General features: G+C 39.1%; 1 protein-coding gene across 1 annotated transcript in view; it reads left to right on the forward strand.

The window, feature by feature from the left end:
- The window catches only part of NEK10 (NIMA related kinase 10), a gene marked incomplete at its 3' end in the record, with an annotated part of 310503 nt that overhangs the window by 142954 nt on the left and 151638 nt on the right, over positions 1-15911 (forward strand). Inside the window, exons 24-25 of the mRNA XM_082847516.1 lie at positions 11797-11926; positions 12477-12547. Of these exons, the coding sequence (XP_082703642.1) occupies positions 11797-11926; positions 12477-12547 (201 nt within the window). The remainder of the gene's footprint in view (positions 1-11796; positions 11927-12476; positions 12548-15911) is intronic.

Genomic DNA, 15911 nt, shown 5'->3' on the forward strand with positions numbered 1-15911 from the left:
AAGAATGCTCACAAAGGAAAGGAGTGTTAGGGACTGTTGTCTTGGAGAAGTAAACACCAGGTGCACAGTACAACTTTAACTGGAAGGCAGTCATTTTCAGAGTGCAATTAAACAAGAAAGAGAGGGGGGAAAAGCAGAAAGAATAAGGGCTGAACAAGGGCTAACAACCTGGGGGGCGTCTCATCTAGTTTCTGCTACAGCAGTGTTGGGGGACTGATGGCCTAGGGGAGGCATGTGCAGCATAGAACGCAGAGAGACAAGATGTTATCAGAGGGAGACAAAGAAGCTGAGGGAGAGGAAACTGAGACTTTGGGAGCCATTTTATCTTTTTATCATTTGTTTGCCTTAGTTAATCTTAAAGTCTTATTTTACCAAGAGGCAATTTGAGACTCTTGATAACATTGGGAAGCCTCAAAATACCAGTTAAAATCAGCATTTCACTTAGTTCTAGAAATTTTTGAGCTACTGTAGTCCAATCTGGATTTAAGGAAATTCGATTTGAGGATTTCAAAAATTCCCCATAATGGCCATTGATGTTCTAAATTGCCTTTGGTCAGGTCAGTCCATTTAGTTAGAAATGCACATGAGAAAGGGCCATGGTTTTTAAACATAAAATTCGCCAGAGTCCCTATGGGGGAGACATCTTCAAAATACTTAGATAACTGGAATCCCATTTCTTAGAGGTTTTTCCTCTAGAGTAAAGAACAATTTTCAAATAGCTTAAACAGTTTACAGCACAAGTAGTATAATCTAAACAGCTTGCAAGCTAATCCCACCTGGTCCTAAGGAGGAGACAGCATGGTCCTGGAGGAGCCTGACTGAGGCTTTTATTTTAGGCAGTCTCCACAGGCATCCAAAGGAATAGGCTGAAGGCTGAAAAACCCAGCACCGTTTCAGAGAAACAACCCCTGTTCCCAAAGGAATAGGTTGAACATCTCGGCCTGTTTCAGTGAAATAGCCTAATCTCAAAATCAGACCCAAATGCCAAACAAGTACTCACATACAGAACAGGGCCTTGACCAGAAAGATGAAACCTTTAAAGAGATCCTAAATAAAGCCTGGAGAGCTTCAAATGCAAAGAAGGCCTGAGCTTGGATCCAGGAGAAAGATGTACTTTCAACCTCCAAGGTTGGTGAGAAAGGCAGTGAGTGACAGTGGGCTCAATTGAGGGTACCACAGCTGTTTGCTCACCAGCCTCACAGCTGTCAGGTGTCTTCTCTGATCCCTATATGGGCCACCAAAATGTTTACCTGAAACAAAAAGACTTAGTTTTTTTGCCAGCGAAGATGGGTTTATTTGGGATCAGCAGAGAATTGCTGTTCGAGGTCTGCAGACATAGCAAGCCACATGCAGGTCTCTACACGAAAAGGGAAGGAGAACACTTCATGGTGTTGCCGACCTCTCAGCTTCTGTGCACCAATGCTGAACAGAAATATGGAGACAGAGATTTTAGAGGATAAGAGATGGCTTTATTCCTTTGCCAGGCAAAGGGGAAAACACATCAGGCTAGTGCTTCAAGAACTGTGCCCGCTTCCCTGGGGAATTGGAGAGGATTTTATAGGTGAGGTTCGCAGTCTGGGGTATATGATAAGGATCAAAGTAGTGAAGGTCTTGCATTTTTCTTCTTCTTGCATTATTTCAAAACAGTCATAGCTGGCGTCAGGCAGCCTAGTAATTGGGTCCATTTATCTCTGGTTTATCGGCCTGCGACTTTCTGAAAAGCTACAGGGGTGATTTGTTACAAGGGAGTGCAGAGAATGTAAACACCAGGAGCAGGATGTAATTTACATAGAGTTAGGGAGTGATAGGTTAGCTTTGTGAAGTACAAATCTATTTACAGACACTACAGATTAGTAACAGTTAAAATAAAACTATGAGTGATTAACTCTTTCAGGCTTGCTCCTTCTCTAGCCTGTTCACTGTTCCCTTTATTTTCTTTGTTCTCAGGAGAGGGAAAAAAACCTCACCTCTATTTTTCTTGCAACAATAGGGAGGAAAAGGAAGTCAGGAGACTGCAGGAAACAAAGAGTCCAGGGCTTGTCATTGGCTGAATCCTGGCCAGGAAAGGAGTCTTTCTTCTTCCTGTTGGGCTCTGCTGTCATCAGAGGGTGTGAGAACACCCACTTTGGTCTCCTGACTCTATTTATATTAGATTTCTGTTTATTAATTTTTACGATTCTCATTGCTGAAAATAAAGAAAAAATTCCATTAAGAACACTCATAATCCTACTAATCCTGAGGTGAGGAACAAACTCACAGAAGACAACTTGGCATCCCAATGTCAAATCCTTTCTTATGAAAACCATACACACACACACACACACACACACACACACACACACACACACACTCACTGATGTTAACGAATGCTTTCCTGTACCTTCAGTTTTAATATCTGAATTACATTTTATTGTCTGGATAAATCATAATTTATTCAACCAGCCCTTTTTTTTTTTAAGACATTCAAATTCCAGCTTCTCCCTAATTCATATAACACAGGGCATATATAATCGGCTAAAAATTAACTTGAAATAAGAAAGCAAAAGAATTTTTAATGGCAAAATAATTATCAATATATGGAAAATCCAATGACTGGGAATATTCATTGGTGATCAATTTCTCATTTTCTAAAGAAATTTTCATTTTCACCAGATTTTTTTCTTGACCACTAAATTAAAAATAGCTAGTTAGAAGTTCCTATGCCTTTATATATATCTGTGTCAGAGTTTGAACTAGGTCAGTCTTAACTTGAATGCTTTTTGTCTAGGTCGTTTCTGACCAAATTGTTGGCCACTGGCAAAGTAGTCACGCATATGGCACTTCCCCAATTAACAAGGCCTCTTCTCATATCTGTTCATATACAGTTAACAAAAGATGTGTATGCTCTTGTCATATGAGTAAAATTGTTTCCTTAGTTAATGCTATCACCTACCTAGTGATATATATTTTCAAGTTTTGTACTGTTGACTGAAAAAAATACACAACCTAAAAGTTGAGAAGTATGTTTTGCTTGGTGCACAAAACTGAGGACTTCAGCCTGGAAGACAGCCTCTCAGATAGGTCTGAGCGACTGCTCCCAAGAGGTAAGGGAGGAGCCAGGATATATAGGGGTTTTTGCAAAATAGTCGGAACATCAAAGATTACTGTTAATAAAAGGAAACCAGACATCTCAAGTTAAGGAATTTAGTGCTTATCTAGGTATGGGAAGAACAAGAGTCTGAACTTACTGAAATCATTCCTTTAATATACACCTTAGCTATCTGGGGCCAGTGTCCTGTTCTTTCCCAGTCTGGGTCCCCTCAGGGATCACCCTAGGGGTCAGTGGTAGTGGCTTAATGGCCTCAGCATCCTTTGTTTGCTGATATGGCAGGCAACATTTTTTATTCACAGTACTAATGAATGAATGGCAAATAATCTGTGTTTTGATGGAATCCAGTGTTTATAACAACCCCCCTCTGCTGCCACATAGATGGGGAATAGCAGAGCAAGCCTGGCGGAGGACATGGGTAGTTGAAGGGGCATCAGGAGATTAGTGAAATGAGAAATCATTGTGTGCAGAGGCTTCTGTGGAGAGGGTGTTTGACCGAGTAAGGTTTGGATTAATGGCAAGAGGGAGGAGTTTGAACTTCACCTTTACACTAGAGACTCTGCTCCCTACTTCAGAAGAGAACTTCCACAGGCTTTGCTTCCATGTCCTCCCAGCTGCCTGCCCCATGCCCCTGAATGGCCTGCACTCCTGCAGTCCTAGTGGAGACCATTTTCTCCAGACAAGCCCTCTCAATTCTGCATCATTAATTTCTCTGCCTCCAGTGACTCATTCCTACCAATTGACTAGCATACTGACATTTTTTTCCCATCTTAAAAAACAAAAACTCATATTTTTCCCTTTCTCTTCCAGCTACTGACCCACTTTTCTCTGTTCTTTCAAAACAAAACTCTCTGAAAGAGAAGTATATAGTAGGTGCTCAGTAAATAATTTTTCAATGAATGAACAAATGAAAACACTTTTAAGGGAGTAAGGCTTTTGTGATAATCCAGGTGTAAGCCGATTTAAGCCTGCTGTTAACAAGAATAAAAAAGAAAGGGGATGTGGGGGAAGGAAGTATATTAAAAATCTCCATAACTTCCTTTCAATTTTGTTGTAAACCTAAAAGTGCTCTAAAAAAATAAGTCTTTAAAAAAGAGGAGGTAGTATATAAACTTCGAAGGAAAAATTAAAAATCTTTGATGACATGTTATATACAGTTGATTCTTGAACAACACAAATTTGAACTATGAGAGTTTTTTCAGAGACATGAGTTTTTCACTAGTTTTTTTCACTTCACTACTGGAGTTTTTACTCCAGTACTACACGACATGGTTGGTTGAACCTGAGTGTGCGGAACTGCGGGTACTGAGGACCAGCTATAAATTAAATATGGATTTTCAACAGCATGGAGGGGCGTACTGATCTTGGAGAGACAGCAATGAGCAGTCCTGAAGAGACATCTTAGTTCTCTGCCCAGGAATTGAACCTGGGTAGCCTGAATGAAAACCAGGAATCCTAGCTGCTAGTTCACCAGGGGCTAGTGGCTAGAGGCAAAATTCTCCTGGCTCTTACCCGCATTGAAAGCAAGAATGTTTCAATGAGGCAAAAACTGTAAAAACAGGTACAAAGTTTATTATTAGAGGCACAGCACAAGGTATGCGAGAGCACGCAAAGAAACAGTTTATTTTACTTAAGTCAGAAGCTAGGCAGAAATACACACCCAGAGAGAAGGGGTGTGGGAGTCCTCTCTAATGAGGAGGAGCACAGTAAAGAGGTGATTTAAATCCTGTATATAGGACAGTCCTTCTGGGTCTTTGTTTACCTTTGGCTAATTATCTTGTTTCTTTTTCCACCCTCCCCAAGATGCATGTGCAACTTTTTGTTGAGATGGATCCCACCACAGAGGCCTGTGGGTGTATGTTCACACTTATTATGGGGTGGCACCCCCTCCCTTTTTGACACCCAAGGAGCCTTCCTTTCCATGTGCAGACAGGAAGTGTTCCTTGACCTCAGGAGTGGTCATCTTATCTCTTTACTTCAGCAGAGCTCAGCTTCTGCCACTAGCTTTGTCCTTGGAGTGTCTGGGTGAGAACAAAGCTTCAATTTTACTCCACTTGACAGACACCAGTTGTCTGGCCCAGGGGCCCATCTATCTCCTACCTCAGTACCCCTAAACCCTGCATTGTTCAAGGGTCAACTGTATATGTAACATAGGAGAAGAAATAGCCTGTAATTTTAGCATTCTATGTTTGATAATAAGATTAATTGGTGGCACAATGGATGGATATACTTGATAGAAGTGATTTGTTTTCTTGCTTCAAATATTTTCATTTTCAATTTATCATATACCTTTTCTTCTAAGAATAAAAACCCTATCATCTTAATATTACAGATACTTGTTGACCAGGTAATCTTTTATTTCTCATTAGACTCCTCTTGATTTTGGCAATTTCTCAGATTTTTCTTGTTTTTAATGACCTTGGAAGTTTTGAGAATTATTGGTTAAGAATTTCATAGAATTTCCTCAATTGGGATTTGTCTGATATTTTTCTAATAATTAGACTGGAATATGTTTGGGGAGGAAGATCACAGGTGTAAATTGCCAGTCTCTTTTCATGGGTACATACTATCAATATGACTTAACACTGTTGATGTTAATCTTGATCAGCTGGCTGGAGATAGTGTTTATCAGGTCTCTCTACTGTAAAGTTACTCTTTTTTTTTTCTTTCTATAGGGTACTTTTTGAAAGAAAGTCACTACATGCACCCCAAACTTAAGGAGTAGGGAATTATGCTTCATTTCCTTAAGGTGGAGTCTCCACATAAATTATTTGTCATTTTTCAAGAGATTTGTCTATTGCCTCCTGTTTTTTATTTATTTGGTTTTTTAAAATTTATATCAGTATGGACTCACGGATAATTATTTTATACCCTGGGTTATAATCTAATAAAACTTTCAGTGAGCTGAATTGTGTCCCCCTCCCAAATTCATACGTTAACACCCTAAACCCCAATGTGATGTTATTTGGAGATTGTTGCCTTTGGGAAGTTAAGTAGATTTAGATGAGGTCACGAAGGTGGGGGCCTCATGATGGGATTAGTGGTCTTATAAGAAGAGACATCAGAAACTCTGCTCAATCTCTCTCTCTCTCTTTCTCTGCCATGTGAGGACACAGCAACCACCTGTAGGCCAGGAAGAAGGCCCTCATTGGGGAACAGAATTAGCCAGCACCTTGCTCTTGGATTTCCCAGATTCCTGAATTGTGAGAAATAAATTCCTGTTTATTTCTATTTAAGCCACCCCGTTATTGGTATTTTATTATGGCAGCCCAAGCTGACTAATACAATACTTTATTTTGTTGTTCAAACTTTTCTACATTTGGCCATTGGGAGCTGGTTGACTTGTCTTCCATACCCCTCTGGCATACCCCCATCATTGTGCTTTTTTTTTCTTTAGACTAACTTTCTGGAACTAGAAGATGCTCCAGGTTCATTTAGTATATTTCTTGCCCCAGTCCTATTATCAGTCATTTCTCCAATGGTCCTGATTCTTTTAATTGGAGAATGGTGTTAAAAACCAAGATCCCTGGTGGCACAGTGGTTGAGAGTCCACCTGCCAATGCAGGGGACGCGGGTTTGTGCCCCGGTCCAGGAAGATTCCCACATGCCGTGGAGCGGCTAGGCCCGTGAGCCATGGCCACTGAGCCTGCGCATCCAGAGCCTGTGCTCCGCAACAGGAGAGGCCACAACAGTGAGAGGCCTGTGTACCGCAAAAAAAAAAAAAAAAAACCAAGATCTGGTGCTAAGTGTGCTCATTGCTACTAGGAGGTCATCAATTCTAGGCCTTTTCATCTGACAGAATGAAAGGATATATATGTGCACAGGATATATATGTGCAAGGATATATATGTGCATAGTAACCTGTGTATATTCACATAACTATAAATATTTTCATATGTAACCATCTATATTAATATTAAGCTAAACATGGGTTTATACTGTTGTCTCCAACTCTAATCTGTTACCTTCTTGTAGAGTACCCCTACTCCTTTCCTTGCTTATCTGTAACCTTTCTTCCACTCCCAATAGTGAGAAACCTGGCTTCTGCCATCTGCCACTCATTTACTTAATTGTTGAATTCTGGTATACATGTATAGCAGTATCAAAATTGTTAACCTTTACCCCTATGAGAAACAACTTTATTAACTAGAGTATAGTCCTCATCTTTTGCCTGTCATCTTACTGCCTCTAAAATATGGAATGCATCACAGATTTGCACGTCATCCTTGTGCCGAGGTCATGCTAATTTTCACGTGTCATTCTAATTTTAGTATATATGCTGACAAAATGAGCACAATAATCAAACTTTTAACAAAGATGACAACATGACCACTGTAGGAAAGAAGAATATACTGTCTACACTCAGAACCTTTTAACATATCATTTCATTTCATTTACTTTGTAAATGTACTTTGTTGCATTTAAAGGAAAGAAGTCACCCTCCCAACTTACATAAATCATCATAGTATTGAATTATTTGTGAAATAGCAAAATGTTCATATTTTAAACCGTTTTGAAAAACATCTAGATTCAATACTTTCCTTGTTTACTTCAATAATGAGTAAATAAGAATCTTTGGCAATTAGCAACCTAATTGTTCACATCAGTGAGGGACTACTAATGGAATTTAAAAATCTAAACAGTTTGTCTTTTTAAAAAATTATATTAAGCATCCTTCCTTCCTCATCGTTTTTCCACATTGCTTTCATTATCAGTTTGTAAATTTATGCCTTTTTAAAACAGAGGTAGTATTTAGATAAACTTTCCTCCAGCCCCCTCTCAAAGGTTGCTGATTATGAGCTATGTTGACTTATTTATTAAAATATAGTAATAAGTAAAGAATGTCCTTGCCATCTACCTAACTATACTATCCCTGGCTTCACTTAAAATTTTTTCCAGCTTTATTGAGGTATTATTGGCAATTAAAAATTGTATATGTTTGAGGTTTACAATGTGATGTTTTGATATTTGTATACATTGTGAAATGATTATACAACCAAGCTAATTAATATATCTATTACTTCAAAAGATTCAATTATCACATTACTTGTGATGTACTTTCTTAGCAAATTTCAAGTATACATTATTATTAAATATAGTCACCATGTACGTTAGGTCAGCAATAATAAAAATGATAATATTTTAATTGAAGTACAACTTATAATGGCTGTAAGTTTTTACACATTTAATTGCATATGTTTAACCTTTACCAGAAAAACCCTTATTTTTATTAAATATCATAAATTATGCTTTACTTTACCATTAAAAGATTTTAGATGACCAAATCACATAGGAATATCCAGTTTTTAAAATACAGAGGAATATTTCTGATTGGGAAAGAGAAAACCAATTTTATTTTATTTATTTATCTTTTGCGGTACGTGGACCTTTCACTGTTGTGGCCTCTCCCGTTGCGGAGCACAGGCTCCAAACACACAGGCTCAACGGCCATGGCTCACGGGCCCAGCCGCTCCGCGGCATGTGGGATCTTCCCGGACCGGAGCACGAACCTGTGTCCCCTGCATCGGCAGGCGGACTCTCAACCACTGTGCCACCAGGAAAGCCCGAGAAAACCCATTTTAAAGTGTGTGTGTGTGTGTGTGTGTGTGTGTGTGTGTGTGTGTACTATTTAACTTCTTTCTCTTAAGTGAGCATTGCTAGCTGTAACTCTGTATTTCTTTAAATGTGGTTGGGCTCACCTTAAGTGGAGAAATTGGAAATTATTACAAGACAGTGAATTATTTTACAATGGTTTTCTAAACAATAATCACCAAAATAAGTAGTGATTGAGTCATTACTTTAGCCATATTTCCCAAAAGCTGGGTTCTTTTTAAAGATGAAAAACACATGAATAGTTTTTCTTCATAGAACCTGTTGCCATAAAAAAATACCACAGCCTGGGTAGCTTAAACAACAGAAATTTATTTGAAGGCTGAAATCCAAGATCAAGATGTTGGCAGGTTTGGTTTCCTCTGAGGCCTCTCCTTGGCTCGCAAATGCCAGCCCCGCCTTCTTCCTGCCTCTTCCCGTGGTTGTTCCTTGCACACTCCTGGTGTCTCTTCCTCTTCTAATACAGACACCAGTCATACTGGATTAGGGCCACCCCAATGGCAGCTCTGATCAGCTCATGCAGGCCTTATCTGTATATACAGTTACATTCTGAGGTACTGGGGGTTGGGACTCAACACATGAATTTTGGGGGGACACACATAACATAACAGAACATTTTGTGTGACTTTTGGAAATCAGGCTCTGTCTTGTGTTTGCCATTGCTTTTAATTGTAATTATGAAACTCTTTTATCTTAGAGAATATTTGAAGTTGGACCCCAGAAGCAAAGTGATAGTTGGCAACTGTGTTGTCTTTTATTGCCCTTTCTTGTTCTCTTCCAGAGAAGTGATTCTCTGTCTTTTTCAGGGAGGCATGGACAGCTTTGAGAATCTGATGAAAGCTGTCATGTCAGTTAACTTTGACTAAGGACCTCAAAACTTAGTGGTTACAATAACCTTTTTATTCTTCTTCTTCTCAATATACTGTGCGCTGGCTGGATTGAGCTGGGATTGCTTATCTGTGTTGTCTGGGCTCACCTGTGCATTGTGGTCACCTGGTTTTCAAAGGCTTCACTGATGGATGTGGTGGTAGAGTGGCTGTGGGTAGGGGTGCTGGAGGTAACTGAGCCATGTGATGCTCATCTTCCAGCAGGCAAGCCTGGGTTCAATCACCTGCTTGTGATTGTAGGGTTTTCAAGAGCAGGAAGAGAGAGCAAGCCACAAAGAGTAAGTGCTTTTCCATTCTCTCCTTGCATCACTTTTCCTGATGTCTTCTTGGGCAAAGCAAGTTATATGGTTAAGCCCAGATTCAAGGGGTACAAAATAGAGTCCATCTTTTATTGGGAGGAGTGGCACAGCCATATTGCAAAGGGGCATGCCTGTGGGGATGAAAGGAGTGTGTGGTCTCTAGTGAGATGAAGGAAGAGATGGAATGATGAGAAAAATAAACTAAGTAAATTCTACTCTTACAAGAGTTTTCCTCTACACTGAGTAGTTATCTTTTGAGGAAAAATGAAGGCTGTCCTCCAGAGAAGTACAGACACTGGCTGTTGAGAGTGAAAGCACACAGGAAACAGGAAATGGAAAAGAGATCTGAGGGGGTGATGGGTGGAGCACTCACAGCACCTGCTTCCTGAGCTTTTGGAAATATGAAATCTTCTGAGTTCTCAGTAGATTAAAACATGAGCCATTTGTGTGGAGCCAAGGACATTTTTTTGTTGAAGACATTTTTTTCCTTTTATGGCATTTTTTAATGTGAGCAGTTGATCGAGTGACAACAGGGGACACTTTTATACACTTAGGACCAGTAGACCCCTGGAAATCACCCCGGATTCCCCCATTGCCATATTATTGAACTCAAAGACAGTACCTATGGAAATGCTTAACTGAGAGATCTTGAAATCTCACTTCTTCTGTAAATACATAATGTAAATCTTAAACCAGGAATCATTTTCCATAATCTCACAAGAATTGCAACTCCTTGGTTATTCTTAACAGCCAATACTTGCTCTGTACTGATACCAATTTATGAGTTTCTTTATATCTTAGTCCACTGCCCAAGTTAACCATTAATTCCTACTCCATTAATTTAGAGGGTTGAGCACAGTCCTAAATACATACTTTAGAACTGAATCATCAAACTACTTAATTTAGGGTGTGTGTGTGTGCTGAGTGCTTTTAACACTTTGCTGAGTTTCAGTCTACAAATATGAGAGAGGAAACTTCTATCAGTTCAAAATATCCAAGGGAACTACCCACCCCTCCACATTAAAAAAAATGTCAAGCCCATAAACCCTCACAGCTTAACTTCATTTAAAGGCTGACAGCATCCTTATTCAGACTAGATATGAAATTTCAGAAGAGATGAACATGATGTAAGTTGTCATTTTCTGCAACACATTTAAATATGGTCTTGCTTCCTACTTTATAAGCTAGCATTGAATAGCAAAGGGATGGTGCTATGTCAGTCAATTTTGCTCATAATAATGCTGCATAACAAATCACCATGAAATCTCAGTGGCATTCAACAATAAGCATTTATTGTCAGACTCACAGGTCTGTGGGTCTCCTGGGCTGGGTCTCCTTCAGGCTGCAGGTTTATGTGTGCAGATCTGCTCCATGCGTCTTGTGCTGGGCCTAGGCTGGGCTAGCCTAGCTACCTGGGATACGATGTTCTTTTGGACAGAAGCTCCTGTAGGGACAAATGGAAGCACTCAACACCTGTTAAGACTGAGGCCCTGATCTGTTGCACTGCCACTTCCACATTCCACTGGCCAACACAACAAAAGCAAAGGCAGGAGTGGGTAGCAAACACTGCCCACCAAGAAGAAGGAGTGGGGTATTCAAAACCTCCAGAATAGAGAGAACTGGGGCCAGTCATTCCGTCTACCACAGAGGGGTAGTTGTTTCTGGAAGTAAAAGGACATTTAATAGGAGTTGTTTATTGACATTTATTGCTTAAATTAGAATTGCTTCGTTGTGCTTCTTGATTCACCTGAGTCTGAGAGAATTCAAAGATACATCTTAATATGTTTACTTGAAATGATGATCGAGTTTCCATTTTTTTCTTATATCTCCAACTATAGCTTGAAAATTGAACTTTTTTCTGTACTGACTTCTCCCTTTTTCATTGTGCATTAACATCCTTATTTTAATTCAGCCCTGAGGTGCTGAAGAGTGAGCCGTATGGGGAGAAGGCTGATGTCTGGGCAGCAGGCTGCATCCTTTATCAGATGGCGACTCTGAATCCTCCCTTCTACAGCACAAACATGCTCTCCCTGGCCACAAAAGTAAGCAACCTTGGAAGACAAAAGGGTCTCATGTTGCCAAAAACACCATTCCTTTTCTTCTTAAGTAGAACCTTTGTGATTTTAATAAAACTGTCACTTAAAAGCAGTCATTGTTTTATTAACCACATGATCCAGTTTATTTTTCCTCCTTTCTTCTAAATCTACATCATGTGCTATGGCACATTTCCCCTTATAATTGTCTTCAATTTATCATAGAAAATTATAAAAATAAATATATCAAACTGCTTTTGGTCTTTTTTCTTAATTGTGGTTTGAACTGCCCTCAATCTATCATATTGTATTATCCTACACATCATTTATTATGAATCTGAGGTTAACTTTAACTCAGCTTGAAGAATACAGTTCTATGCTCAAGAAGAGTTTAATTAATGCTAATTTTTAATTTGCTGGGATATTTTTGTTTCTGATGAAAATATGTGCATGAAATTATGATGCTTGTTAAGTAACTCTTGTGTCGTGGCCAAGTATCACCACTCAAAGGTACCTGTGGCTCCTTTATTTCCATGATTCTAGTCTGTTTATTTTGCAGATAGTGGAGGCAGTATATGAACCAGTACCAGAAGGCATCTATTCTGAAAAGGTGACCACTATCATCAGCAGGTAATTAGTCTCATAACTTCAAACCTATAGGGATTATCAAGAAATACCTCATATCTATGCAAATTCACTATGTAAATATTAAGAGGAAGAGGAAGGGCTCTCAAATAATCCAAAGCTAGAAAAATATTTGTGCATCACCAGTCATAGGGACCATTTGGAAGCCAACCAAGTGTCCAAGAGGAAGTAGTACATTCACTTGAAATATTATGCAACCATTAGATTGATTATTCAGAAGGCTTTATATCAACCTGTAAAGTAAGTATGATCTGCTAAATAGACATTTCTCCAAAGAAGGTATATAGATGGTCAAGAGGCACATGAAAAGATGTTCAACATCACTAATTATTAGAGAAATGCAAATCAAAACTATGAGGTAATCACCTCACACCGGTTAGAATGGCCATCATCAAAAAATCTACAAACCATAAATGCTGGAACGGGTGTGGAGAAAAGGAAACCTCATACACTGTTGGTGGGAATGTAAATTGATACAGCCACTATGGAGAACAGTATGGAAGTTCCTTAAAAAACTAAAAATAGAACTACCATATGATCCAGCAATCCCACTCCTGGGTATATATCCAGAGAAAACCATAATTTGAAAGTGTACATGCACCCCAATATTCACTGCAGCACTATTTACAATAGCCAGCACATGGAAGCAACCTAAATGTCCATTGGCAGAGGAATGGATAAAGATGTGGTACATATATACTATGGAATATTACTCAGCCATAAAAAAGAAGGAAATAATGCCATTTGCAGCAACATGGATGGACCTAGAGATTGTCATAATGAGTGAAGTAAGTCAGACAGAGAAAGACAAATATCATATGATAGCGCTTATATGTGCAATCTAAAAAAAATGGAACACATGAACCTGTTTACAAAGCAGAAATTGAGTCACAGATGTAGAAAACAAACTTATGGTTACCAAGGGGGAAAGGGAGGGGCGATAAATTGGGAGATTGGGATTGACATATACACACTACTATATTTAAAAGATAATAAATAAAAACCTATTGTATAGCATAGGGAACTCTATTCAGTGCTCTGTAATGACCTATATGGGAATGAAGTCTGGAGGAGAGTGGATATAGGTACATGTATGGTTGATTCACTTTGCTGCATAGCAGAAACTAATGCAACATTGTAAATCAACTACATGCCAATAAAAAATTAATTAAAAATATTTTAATTAAAAAATGAAAACAAAAAAACAAGTATGATCTGAAACTAAGTAAAACAAACAAAATGTACAGGTACTTATAACTATGAAAAAAACATAAAATGTGCATGAATATGGAAAAGACTAGACAAGAACATATGAAACTGAAAAAGGCCATGTTAGATGATAAAATTGCAAGCATTTTTTCCTTTTTATTTTTAAGAAATATTTTAATTTTTCAAAGAAACTCAGAAAGAAGTGCTCCATATATCCATATAGTAGGAGTTTAATGAAAGTCCTTATCCCTATAGAGTCTCAAAGTTCTGCCCCCACAGGGCTTGTCCCAGCTCATCCCTAACCCTTCCCCTCCCACTTTCCCTCTGCTCCCTCCACTCCAACCACAGGGAGCTCCTCGCTACTGCTCTTCCCTTTTCCTGGCACTCTCTTCCCTCTGATACACACAGTGGCACAGGCCCTTACTTCCTCTGGTTTCTGAGGAAACTGGGTCTCTGAAAAATCAGGGCACCTGCCCTGATGCCCCCACAACCTCTCCAGACTCTCTTGTCCCCTTGACCAAGTTCACAGCATCCACCACCCCTAACACATTATACATGTGCATGCAGACTTGTTCTTTTATTGTCTCTCTTCCCCACCAGAATGAAAACTCCACAAGAATGGGGACTTTTTCAGTTTAGTTTATAGCTATTCAGTGCCCAGAGCAATGCCTAGTACAAAGTAGACCCTTAACAATTTACTGGTTATATGAATAAATGACTCATTTACCTGGCTGATCGTTATTTCTGGACCATTTTACGACCTTAAATTGGCCCAAGATTACTACTCTGCCCCATCAAGCTGAGTCAAATCCTTATTGTGATAATAGAAATCCTAGGGTCACCCCAGATGGAAACTTTATCTATCCCCTTGCCCAATTCCTTTAAATCTCAATTCTGTATCTATCCTAGCTCTTGGCACCACCTCTGATGCAATGTAATAAGCATATTTTCATGGCTATGCCCCTTTCCCTTTTATTTTCTCCTTCCAGCCCATTGTTTAGCATTAATAGATACTCCTCACGTTTGTGGGATTATATCTTGAATCTTACCTTGCTCAGCCCAATGCTGCCCTACAATATTAAGTGCCTCAGGCCCAGCTGGGGCTGAATTTCACTAACTGTGGACTCTGAGCAGACAATTTGACTATTCTTTCAGCAGCTCTGTTTCCTCATCTGGTAAAATGGGGATCGTAATAGTACCAACCTCATCAAGCTCATATGATGATTATAACATGCAGATCACTTAGCATAGAGCTTTGGCAAATGGTAAATCTTGAGCAATGTTGGCAGTTATTATTATAAATATTGTGGGAAATGAGCTGAAACCCCTTTCTAAATCATCTAAATTCCGCGTTACACTAGATCCACCCAAATGTATTTAAACTGCTCATCTCCTGTTATCTGCTATTTGTTTTCTGGAAAGTGCCTTAAAAATTCAAGAAGTCTCCAGAGAGGTCAAGACAAGAATACCAGAGTTACTCATTTAATTTCTCCTTTTCTTAGGTATTTGAGTGCCACGAAAAATAGGAGAGGGTAGTGCAGAGAAAAAGTACAGAGACATTATTCTGATTTTGTGGTGTTGGGCAAACAGGACAATAATTTGCTTATGACAGGCTTCGTGGCTATTGGTGTCCACGCCTCTTGGAGCTAGGAGGTTAGTGGAAAAGTCAGATATCAGCATTATCATGAAAAGGTTAAGAACATCAATAGGTTCTAGAATTGAGTGGATTCTAATCCCCACTCTTCCACTCACCTTAACCTTCCCAAGACCCACTTTCCTCATCTGTGATATATAGGTAGCAATAGTAACTACTCATGGCTTGCTTTGAAGCCTAAATAAGATCATGCTTGTGATGGTCTTAGCACAGTTCCCAGCATGTAGTGAGCCCTCAATTAATTTAGGTATTGTTATTAATAATGTTATTATTTATGGAATGAAGTATATAAAAATTATGATAAATTTGATGAAGGATGGTAAAAGGGGCAACGAGAGATTACAGAAGGACTTGGTCTAGTTTGGGGATTTGGGAAAGATTTTCTCTGAAGAAAGGACATGTAATCTGAGACCTGAACTTCACTACTTCTCAAATAGTAAACAGAGTGGAAAAAGCATTTCATAGACCCACATCTCTGAAGGCTTT

Source organism: Leucopleurus acutus (assembly GCF_964270905.1).
Source record: "Leucopleurus acutus genome assembly, chromosome: 10".
Lineage (NCBI taxonomy): Eukaryota > Metazoa > Chordata > Mammalia > Artiodactyla > Delphinidae > Leucopleurus > Leucopleurus acutus.